General features: G+C 44.5%; 1 protein-coding gene across 1 annotated transcript in view; it reads left to right on the top strand.

Moving 5' to 3' along the window:
- Positions 1-2,897: 2,897 nt before the first annotated feature.
- The window catches only part of LOC139565669 (uncharacterized), a 26,305-nt gene continuing 16,960 nt past the window's right edge, over positions 2,898-12,242 (top strand). Inside the window, exons 1-2 of the mRNA XM_071386161.1 lie at positions 2,898-3,144; positions 7,578-7,776. Coding sequence (XP_071242262.1) covers positions 7,585-7,776 — 192 coding nt within the window. The 5' untranslated portion in view covers positions 2,898-3,144; positions 7,578-7,584. The remainder of the gene's footprint in view (positions 3,145-7,577; positions 7,777-12,242) is intronic.

Here is a 12,242-nt window from a genome sequence, read left to right as displayed (position 1 = left end):
AAACATGCAACTGTTTGCTCTTTCACATTTAGGTAATTTATTTAATTGTCTGTTTTTCACTGAATTCTTGATCACTGTCTCAAATGTGAAATTCCATTTTGTACTCAATGGGTCAATCTTTTTGCAGTCATCTTACATATTTCAGAAATGCCAAAGCAATTTTGGAATGCTTACATTTTGTTAAGAATATGTTAAGTTGTGAATTCCTTATACAGTCAATAATATAAATAAAATAAAAATCTGGAAAAACATTAAACGAAGGAAGAAATATGTTACATTAATCACCTTCACTTCTATAGACACACTCACAAACACACACACAGACAGACACACACAGACAGAGAGAGACTCAATCACACTAACAAACACACACAGACAGACAGACAGAGAGAGACTCAATCACACTAACAAACACACACACAGACAGATAGAGACTCAATCACACTAACAAACAGACACACAGACAGACAGAGAGAGACTCAATCACACTAACAAATACACACACAGACAGACAGAGAGAGACTCAATCACACTAACAAACACACAGACAGACAGAGAGAGACTCAATCACACTAACAAACACACACACAGACAGAGAGACTAAATCACACTAACAAACACACACACAGACAGAGAGACTAAATCACACTAACAAACACACACACAGACAGAGAGAGACTCAATCACACTCACACAGAGACCTAGAAACCACACATTCTTTGAGTGCATATTTGCGGTAGTCTCTATGACTTACTGCTTAATAGTTGGAGAGCTAAGATCTCCCAGAATGCACTCCCATATGCACCAAGGAAGCAGTGCCAGAGGAAGACCAGAGAAAACACAGAGTCTCAAGCCGCTGGCCTGGTAATGATATCATGAAGGTGTTGTCACTTTATGGTCTCTATCAGGACACATTTCCACCATTCTGCTATAGCCAATGTTTGGTGACCGATGGAATCGACAGTACAGTCATAATAATATTCCTGCAGGAATACCACAACAGTGGCGAACACAGTCAGTAATGCAACAACGTGCAAGAATTGACAGGGATTGTTATTGTGTGCCAGAAGCAAGCATTCCTCATGTCAGTTGTGATTAATCACTCTCGCTTCATATCGCCTTCTTCAGAACTTTCTCTCCCTCTCTAAATCTCTCTTTCCTTTTCATGGTTGATGTTTTTAATTGATTGTAGCTTTATATTTTAGCTGGTAACAGTCTCAGATTAAAATATGAATCAATTAACCACCATCATAAACCAATCCCTTCTCAGAATCATTCTGGGGTTAATAAAATCAGAACTCCACCTGACCATAGCTATACACTGAGTGTACAAAACATTACGAACAACTGCACTTCCCATGACATATACTGACCAGGTAAATCCAGGTGAAAGCTATGATCCCTTATTGATGTCACCTGTTAAATCCACTTCAATCAGTGTAGATGAAGGGGAGGAGACAGGCTAAAGAAGGATTTTTAAGCCTTGAGACAATTGAGACATGGATTCAGAGGGTAAATGGGCAAGACAAAATATTTAAGTGCCTTTAAACGGGGTATGGTAGTAGGTGCCAGGCACACCAGTTTGAGTATGTCAAGAACTGCAATACTGCTGGTCATTTTTATGCTCAACAGTTCCACATGTGTATCAAGAACGGTCCACAACCCCAAGGACATCCAGCCAACTTGACACAACTGTGGGAAACATTGAAGTCAACATGGACCAGAATCCCTGTGGAATACTTTCAACACCTTGTAGAGTCCATGCCCTGACAAATTGAGGCTGTTTTGAGGGCAACAGGGGGTGAACCTCAATATTAGGAAGGTGTTCCTAATGTTTTGTACACTTAGTGTATGTCACCATTCCTGGTAGCAGGTGTAGCACGATTCCCAACGATTCTAAACGATTCCAAACGATTCCCAGCATTCCAGCATAGTTCAATTTCTCTCACTCAGCAAAAGCTCCAGTTACTTGGGGAGAAAGAAAGAGATAGGTTTGGGAGTCGAGTGAAAATTGAGGCCAGAAAACCAGAAACGTACGATTAAACTGACACATGAAAGCTAGTAAGGTACTTCCAGTCTGTGTCTACTGCTCCGGCCTGGGTGGAAGTAGGAAAGCAGGTCCTAGGTCAGTTTGTATTTCCCTCCTATCGGTTTAACATTAGGAATTAGAATTGAGTGAGTTGACCCTGGATCTGAATTTAATCCCAACCTCTGCCTACATTGGGCCTTGACTGTGCTGTACAAAGACCTAACCACAGATACAGGATTTGATTTCCCAGTCCAAGTCTTGAACAATAGGAATTGAAGATAAAACTGACCTGTGGCTATGAGGAAATGTAGCTGAGCGATACCAGTGTATGGAGAGCTGAGGCCGTTCTCTTCCAGGCAGGGACTTCCTCTCAGCAGCGTGCTAACAGAGGCTCCTCACAGAGGCACCATTGTGTTCTGGGGCACCGTAGATTCCTCACCACACATGAAAGCCGCACATGCCAGAGTTTCACCTTATGAAAAGGAAGACAAACATTTCTGAGTCACACTGCAGGTCTGATTAAGCCACGCACCCCTCTAGAAAAATAAAGGCTACTCTTGTTAGGGATAAAGATATTTCGTCCATTTGGGTGCTTCTCTCTCTCTCTCTCTCTCGGTCCCTCTCTGTCTCTTTCTCTGTGTGTGTGTCTATCTGGTGTCTGTTGTTATAGCAGGTTCTCTAAATGTGTGTGTGTGTGTGTGTGTGTGTGTGTGTGTGTGTGTGTGTGTGTGTGTGTGTGTGTGTGTGTGTGTGTGTGTGTGTGTGTGTGTGTGTGTGTGTGTGTGTGTGTGAAAAGTGTTCATGGTACGGAGTGGGTGCACAGCCCAAGTCCGAGTGACCAAAAGCAGTCCGCTCCCCTCCGATCGTTCTCAGTGCCTACCTTCACACACACAAGGAAGGGCACACGGCTCTGGTCTGCCAGAGCACACACACCTACACACACCTACACATACACACCTATACACACCTACCACACACCCACACATACACACCTATACACACCCACCCTCTCTCTTCCCGGCACCCTGAGCAATCTCTCACCATTGGCCAGGTCCCCTAGCCCTCAGCATCTCCATCACGGCTGAAGGGACCATTCAAGAAAACAGGAGACAGAGGTAAGCCTTCTGGGTGCTATCTTCACTATGGGTTATGGGTTTTAGTATGCAGGATTTGCAAGGCACTCTAGCAAAATGAACCCCTCTAAAAAGTGCTGTTCACGGGGGTTTGTGCAGTGCATGGACACGTTGGCTTAATGCTGATAGAGGTTTTGATATTCGATTTTTTTATTGCTTTGTGATTTGTACATCTATTCTTGGTTTGGATGTCTAGTGTCTGATCATATCAAGTAATTCTATTTATTTATTGAGTGTTTCCCTATTTCTTGCTTAGTGCACAACTGGCTTGGTAATTGTGACCGTTCAGGTATGGGCGAGCAGGGGACTTCGAGGAGTAGAGAGGGCACTTTTGACACGTCCCCAATTGGGACCTTAACATTTGATCCGATGTCAAATTTCATACTGAACAGAGCAGTGGCTGACATACCTTTTAGGGATGAAGTTAAGCACGTTCTTGATTGGATCCTTTAATTGGATTGTTAGCGCGTTGTATCAAGTGTTTTGATCCCTTCTAATAACCATTGGGGTTAAAGGGAAATTGGCACCCTGGATTGGAATCAGCAGGTTGAAGAGATTGGAGATATTATATTTGGCAATTGGTCTATTCATATTTTGATCTAGTAACAGTGGGCCAATTTTGCCTGAATTTCAATTTACCGTGATTGATTGTACTTTTGGCTCTTCAGTTTTGCACAAATTAGTCTCACTGCTAATTTTGTGTATGTAAGTCTGTCAAAAATAAATCAGCTTTGCTTCCAGCTATTGGGAAGAATAAGAAAAACGGTCAAATCACTGAATATCAGGAATGCCCAATGCAGAGCCAAGCAAAACACAGAAGCAGTCTGTAGGCTACACACACTCACACACACACTGTGTGCTGTGATGGCGTGTATAAAAGCAAGACTCTGTCTTTAGTATAGTCCCTCTTTCACCGTTGCCATGCGTTGTCATGGTTTCATGACATTATGAAAACTGACAGATTCCAGACCTTTCTCTATGCACCAATAAAGAGTAGAAAGTGTGCTGATATAAATAGCAGAGGTATAAAACCACATTTAGATGGCTCTCTACCTCATATCAACAAATAATGGATTTATGACTAAAATAAGCTGTTTTCTTTTATTTTTATCAGCACTCATCCCAAAAATAGAGGCTCAATGTTCTTTCTGAAAGATAGGTGTGTTAGGTGTGTGTGTGTGTCTCTGTGAGGTTGGTCTTTGTGAGAGTCAGTGTTTAAGAGTGTGTGTGTGTCTGCAAGTGTGTGTGTGCGCATTGAATGAAGGTTTTCCTTGCAGTCGTAACTCACTGCCATCCTGTCCACAAACCTCGGTGGAATTTCGAGTGTGAGTGCTGAGACAGGCCGGGACGTGGACTCATAAAGAACCTCTGTGAAGGCCGAGGGGGCGAGTTAGCTCTTTCTCTCTCTCTCTCTCTCTCTCTCTCACAGTGATATTTTCCCTCACTCTCTCCAGCTAACCCTGAGGGCCAGTGTCTCATCCAGGTCTCTCGCACTCCTCTCTCTCTCTCCCCTCGCTCTCCGTTTCCCTGCCGGCCTAAAGGACTCTCTCTCTTCCCTCGCTCTCCGTTTCCCTGCCGGCCTAAAGGACTCTCTCTCTCCTCTCGTTTTCCAGGGCCTTTTTTGACCGGCCTGTTTCAGTTCAGCCCAAAGTCAGGCCCTGTGTTACTGTAGAGGCTGCACTCACAAGTTGCTGTCTGGTCCGTCTACACATTACAGAATGTAGCTGTCAATGATCTACTGAACATCATTTAGACTGGCCTTTTCTTTTTCTGGGCTCAGTATCAACTTCAGAGCCAACAGTCAGTCTGGAATTGACTATTTTATTTTAGTGTCCAGAGATAGACCTACAGATGGTCGTCTATAACCTACCGATGGTCGTGTCAGACATGATTACTGTTTGTTTGGAGTGTGTGGGGAATTAAGTATGAAGACTAGCATCAATGCTCTCTTCCAAGGAGGTGGTGTGTGAGAGAGAGAGAGAGAGAGAGAGAGAGAGAGAGAGAGAGAGAGAGAGAGAGAGAGAGAGAGAGAGAGAGAGAGAGAGAGAGAGAGAGAGAGAGAGAGAGAGAGAGAGAGAGAGAGAGAGAGAGAGAGAGAGAGAGAGAGAGAGACAGAGAGAGAGACAGAGAGAGAGACAGAGTGAGAGAGAGAGAGAGGTCTGACTCAGAGTTTTCTGCACAACAAGCGGAAAAGCACACATGATAAATGTTCACCAATTCAAGTGAACCATAACTTCTTATGATAACATAGTCAAAATGTTGTGACATTTTCTAGTAGAGAAAAAAACAGTGATTCAGCAGTAAGACAAAATGCCCCAAAAATGAACAGGGGGAAACAACCCATATTTCCCAGCACCTTGTAAACCAATGTGTTGGGAAGATTCAGCAAAAAAACATGTTCCCACGACACCACTGAATATAATTGCAGGTACAGCAGCATTAACCAGATCAACTCTGACCCTTCACCTTTGACACACCACAGGCAGCCAATGATTAAAACCAAGATGGCCACCACCTCTTACAACAGTGAGCTCCGGGCTTTAAGGAAGGAGGTTTCAGGGGAATTTGGGGAACTCATATTTGATCTATTTGGGCTGTCTGCACCTTGGTAATGAATATTGAGTTCCCTGACCTCAAAAGTGTGTTCTACCAACCAAACGTCCAAACCAGACCCACAGCACACCCCTCCGTTGGTAACGGAGTGATGCTGAGACTCTTTCAAATCTGTCATACAAAACCAATGACTGCAAAGTTAAACAAACCATATGCACAAGGACTGCTTTTAATGATTTCCACACAACAACAAAAAACCTTTACTCGAAGAACATTGCAGATGCAAAATTTGGTAACAATGACTGTTTGTGCTGTTGGTGCCGCCATTCTGTTACCAAAGTTCTTCAAGTAAATGTGTTTTCGTAAAAAATTCTCTGGAAATTGTTATAAGTCATCCAATGAGTTGTATGGTTTGTTTAACTTTACAATTACTGGTTTTTGTTTGACATACATTTTAGTCTCAGCATCACTCTGTTACCATGAAATTGCCCTGCAGGTACTGTAACATGGGCAAACTGATCTTTTTCCTTTGGATATGATTAGTTTCCATGGCTATTAGAGCTGTATCTAATGCAGAGATGTGACTTTCCAATGTGTGTGTTGGCGCTCTATGAAATTCAAAGGCTTGCATATACAGTATATGCATTGTAGGAATGCCATGACATGTAGTGAAGACATAGCAACGACATTTGTGACTTCCTTTGTTGTCTCTGAAGATTGAGGATGGATGATACAGCCTTTGCCATACATTCTACCGGTCAAAAGTTTTAGAACACCTACTCATTCAAAGGTTTTTCTTTATTTGAACTATTTTCTACATTGTAGAATAATAGCGAAGACACCAAAACTATGAAATAACACATATGGAATCATGTACTAACCAAAAAAGTGTTAAACAAATCCAAATATATTTTATTTTATCTTCAAATAGCCACCCTTTGCCTTGATGACAGCTTTGCACGCTCTTGGCATTCTCTCAACCAGCTTTACCTGGAATGCTTTTCCAGCAGTCTTGAAGGAGATCCCACATATGCTGAGCACTTGTTGGCTGCTTTTCCTTCACTCTGCGGTCCAACTCATCCCAAACCATCTCAATTGGGTTGAGGTTGGGGGATTGTGGAGGCCAGGTCATTTGATGCAGCACTCCATCACTCTCCTTCTTAGTCAAATAGCCCTTACACAGACTGGAGGTGTGTTTTGGATCATTGTCTTGTTGAAAAACAAATGATAGACCCACTAAGCCCAAACCAGATGGGATGGCGTATCGCTGCAGAAGGCTGTGGTAGCCATGCTGGTTAAGTGTGCCTTGAATTCTAAATAAATCACAGACAGTGTCACCAGCAAAGCACCTCCACAACATAACACCTCCTCCTCCATGCTTTACGGTGGGAAATACACATGCGGAGAGCATCCGTTCACCCACACCGCGTCTCACAAAGACACGGCGGTTGGAACCAAAAATCTCAAATTTGGACACCAGACCAAAGGACAAATTTCCACAGGTCTAATGTCCATTGCTCGTGTTTCTTGGCCCAAGCAAGAAAATAGTAAAAATGAAGATAAACCCTTAAATGAGTAGGTGTTCAAATTTTGGACTGGTAGTGTAAATGCTCACTACTTTCTTATGGTTGGTTCATAAGATTATGCTAATGTTTGAATCTAAGTCTCAGTAAAAAAAAAAAAATCCCTTTTCCTCAGTAAAATAAAATATACTGAAAGTTTAATCAATGTGTCTTCTTTGTGTACTATGAACGCTTCATCAAATGTTTCTTTATCAGTGTTCAGGTTTGGTTCAGGGTTCATGATCTCACTCTCTGTGTTCAGTGCTTGGTTGACATATCTCTCGCGTCCTGTGTTTCCAGGTGGACTATGAGGATGTTGGCGAGGCTCATATTGGGACTCTTCGTCCTCAAAGCAGTGGTGGCCAACCCCAGATTTGCCCGGCAGGTGGAATTAGACACGTACGACAGCGCCAACTATGATGTGGATCTAGACAACTTGAATTTGGAGAATCGGGATGTCTATGATTTTGAAGATGGAGTGACTATTGATGAACCTCAGGTAAGATACTGGGGGGAAATTGGAGGGATGAGTGACAGAGATGCTGAGATTTGACCTCTGACCCCGTTTGAACATTCTAAGAATGTATCCCTCTATCCACACGTCCTTGAAGCAATCACTAATCAGTGCGATAGGTAAAAGAAACTAGCAGATTACTTTTTGTCTTACATTGTACGTATCACATTAATGTTTTGCCTTGGTTGATATTGCCTGCACTTTGCGAGCTCCATTTCCCGACTCAGACGTCAATGTCAAAGTGCCATGTAAGTTGGTGGATAAAGCATTGACATTCTATCTTGTGGAAGATGGTGTGTTAATTCGTTGATGGGGACTTATTATGGCGCACACCCTACAGTATCCTGAGCCTCGATGATGGAATCTGCATTACTGAATCATTGGAAGAGTTCAATACCCAAGAACTTGGGACTATATGTTTCTATCTGCAAATTGTATCGTTTTGAGATCATTTCTATTTTCAAGTCCCAGATCTCAGAACTGTTTTGTGATGTCTTCCTCTTTCATGACTCAATAAGTATACAGTCACATACAATTATTTTTGATTGACAACCCAGCATTGTGTGATTGGATTGCATATAGAACTTTATAGCACCAAATGAACAGCTGTTTGAGCAGATAGAACTTTCAGAGTTTTGTATTATATTGTAAATTTACTTGTAAAAGACCACTTAAAGAGCAACTCTATGTGAATATAATTTTTTTGACCAAAATGTCAGATAGAACCTCACAAGTTTTCTTGCTTATTAGTTTGAATGCTCACGGCTGACTGTAGTTTTCAACGCTTGTCACTTTGGCCCAATTCCATGTATCCCTTTTCTCCCCCTTCTCTCGTTCACTCCCCCTCAAGGATTGATTGGCACTGATGGATTGTACTGTATGCATGGACTGAAACTAGGGAGTCTTGAACATTTTTGAGAGACACCTACTTAACTCTTCTATGAAGAGCAATGGTTGAAGGGAGAAGTTGAGTTTTGAGTTGGGTGAGATTAGAGGTTCCATGCTTCTCAACTCTGATATTTAGATTACATCTAGGGCTATTACAGCCGTGTAGCATTCAGAGTCAAATACTGCAGTTGCTGTGTCTGTAGACATGACTTGATGGGCTCAGTGAACATTTTTCCTCAGCTACAATGCCTTCAGACAGAGAATAATGCATACAATGACATTTTATTCATCTATGTCGAAAATCTTCTTTATCGTTAGTCAGAGTCAGGTACTCAATCTCCCTCTGAAAGCAGGTGTACCCCCCCCCCCCCCCCCCCCTTGGGATTAGATTGTACACTACAAACAATACTGTTGTCTTGCATTAGTGTGTTGGTTTATCAATGTGTATATGATATCATAACGTTTTTTTCTCTAATGAGAGTGATTCGAATTTGATGAGTTTTCCAGATTACGTGATCTCAGAGAATGTTCTAATGGCTCAGTTTGATGGAGGAAGGTGATGTTAATGCAGAGTGTGTGTGCATGTGGGCGTGTGTGCATGTGCATGTGGGCGTGTGTGCATTTATGCATGTGTGTTGCTTCGGATAATCACTTGTTAAATTACCAGATTTTTATTTCAAGCAATTACATCTAATTAAATCTAATTTACATTGGCCCAATTAAAACTCTTCTTCTCAATATAAACAGGACAGATGGAGTATAGTCCATAGGATCCAAAAGCCTTGCATACAATGCAATTGTCAGACTCAAGTACTCAATCTCACTCTGAAAGCAGGTGTATCTTTCCTCGCTTTGGGATTACTACTTGGTTGGTTCTGGGTTTATTACCAAGTTCATCATGATGCCCTTTTGCATGGTCAAACCCTTCATCCACAATAGGAGGCAGGCCCTATAGCCTGCCGTTACCACCTGGATATTTATGCCTATGTGTCTGTTAGATCAGTTATTTATCAATGTTACAAAACGATCTGATTTCCTGTCACTGCTGGTTTAAACTGGCCATTTTTCAGAATATTTCAAATTGCATGTGGGGAGAAGAAAAAAATGGATGAAAATATTGTGCTTGTGTGTTGGGGCTGGGGGGGGGTAGGGGGGGGGTTAGATTGAAATGTATGCATTGAGCAATACAGTTGTATCATATCTGGCAGTGATTGGGAGTGTCCCGACTTCCACCGAAGTTGTTTCCTCTCCTTGTTCGGGCGGTGTTTGGCGGTCGGCGTCAACGGTCTTCTAGCCGTCGTCGGTCCACTTTTCATTTTCCATTTGTTTTGTCTTGTTTTCTTACACACCTGGTTTCTATTTACATCATTAATTGTTGTGTATTTAACCCAATGTTCCCCCCATGTCCTTGTGTGGAATTGTTTGTTTGTGAGTGTTTGTACGCTATGTTACTGGTGCGCGTCGGGTTTTGTACCCATGTAGGTTCTTTTTGTATTGCCGTGGGTTTTGTAATTAAACTGCTCCGGCTATTACCTATCTCTGCTCTCCTGCGTCTGACTTCACTGCCACCAGTTCCGCAACCCTTAAAGAATTCCAAACCACCTATATGGAGTCAGCAGGAGCAGGTGCCCCTGGTATAGGGGTCGAGGAGCCCTCGTCTCATGCCTCTCGGGGAAAGCCCTGGAGTGTGCCAACGCCTTGTGGGTGGAAGGAGATGCTGTGCTGGACAACTTTGAGGAGTTCACCCGTCGTTTCCGGGCAGTCTTCGACCACCCGCCCGGGGGCAGAGCGGCGGGTGAACGTCTTTTCCACCTGCAGCAGGGGACGAGGAGCGCACAGGAGTTCGCTTTGGACTTTCGGACCCTGGCATCCGGAGCGGGATGGAACGATAGGGCCCTGATCGACCACTATCGCTGCAGTTTGCGCGAGGACGTCCGTCGAGAGTTGGCCTGCGGGGACACCACCCTTACCTTCGACCAGCTGGTGGATCTGTCCATTTGGCTGGATAACCTGCTGGCTACCCGCGGACGTCCAGATCGGGGTCTGTTGGTTCCGTCCCCCAGCACCACCGCTCCGATGCCCATGGAGCTGGGAGGTGCTACTCTCAGGGAGACCGGAGGAGGTTCCGTCTCGTGCACCATCTGTGGCCGCAGAGGTCACACTGCCGGTCGGTGCCGGGTTGGTTCCTCTGGGGGTCGAGGCAGCAGGCAAGGCACTCTGGCGTCACCTCAGGTGAGCTGGCACCATTCTCACCCAGAGCCCTCTGTTGCACACATGTTTTTGTTCGTCACTTTCCTGAGTTTTCCCCGCATTCCCAGCATAAGGCGCTTGTCGATTCAGGCGTGGCTGGGAATTTTATTGACAGATCATTTGTCCACAGTTTAGGGATCCCCATCGTTCCTGTGGCTACGCCCTTCCCAGTTCACGCCTTAGATAGTCAACCATTAGGGTCAGGGTTGATTAGCGAGGCCACCGCTCCTCTGGGCATGGTGACGCAGCGGGGTCACACGGAGAGAATCAGTCTCTTTCTCATTGACTATCCTGCGTTTCCCGTGGTGCTAGGCCTACCCTGGTTAGCTTGTCATGACCCCACTGTTTCATGGCTACAGAGGGCTCTCACGGGGTGGTCGCGAGAGTGCTCAGGGAGGTATTTAGGGGTTTCCGTAGGTGCTACAACGGTGGAAAGTCCAGACCAGGTCTCCACCGTGCACATTCCCCCCGAATATGCCGATTTGTCTCTCACCTTCTCCAAAAAGAAGGCGACTCAATTACCACCCCATCATCGGGGGGATTGTGCGATAAATCTCCTGGTAGACGCCGCACTTCCCAGGAGTCACGTGTATCCTCTGTCACAGGTGGAGACGGTGGCTATGGAAACATATGTCTCCGAATCCCTGCGTCAGGGGTACATTCGGTCCTCCACTTCCCCCGCCTCCTCGAGATTCTTTTTTGTGAAGAAGAAGGAGGGAGGTCTGCGCCCATGTATTGACTATCGAGGTCTTAATCAGATAACTGTGAGGTACAGTTACCCGCTACCTCTTATCGCCACGGCGATTGAGTCAATGCACGGGGCGCACTTCTTCACCAAACTTTATCTCAGGAGTGCTTACAACCTGGTGCGTATCTGGGAGGGAGACGAGTGGAAGACGGCATACAGTACGACCTCAGGGCATTATGAGTACCTCGTCATGCCGTACGGGTTGATGAATGCTCCATCAGTCTTCTAAGCCTTTGTAGACAAGATTTTCAGGGACCTGCACAGGCAGGGTGTAGTGGTGTATATTGATGACATTCTGATATACTCTGCTACACGTGCCGAGCATGTGTCCCTGGTGCGCAAGGTGCATGGTCGACTGTTGGAGCATGACCTGTACGCCAAGGCTGAGAAATGCCTGTTCTTTCAACAGTCCGTCTCCTTCCTAGGGTACCGCATTTCCACCTCAGGGGTGGAGATGGAGAGTGACCGCATCTCAGCAGTGCGTAATTGGCCGACTCCCACCACGTTAAAGGAGGTGCAGCGGTTTCTAGGGTTTGCCAATTACTACCGGAGGTTTATCCGGGGT

The sequence above is a fragment of the Salvelinus alpinus genome, chromosome 37 (genome assembly GCF_045679555.1).
Source record: "Salvelinus alpinus chromosome 37, SLU_Salpinus.1, whole genome shotgun sequence".
Classification (NCBI taxonomy): domain Eukaryota; kingdom Metazoa; phylum Chordata; class Actinopteri; order Salmoniformes; family Salmonidae; genus Salvelinus; species Salvelinus alpinus.
Note: the sequence above shows the minus strand (reverse complement) of the source record. Positions and strands in the feature narration are given on the sequence as shown.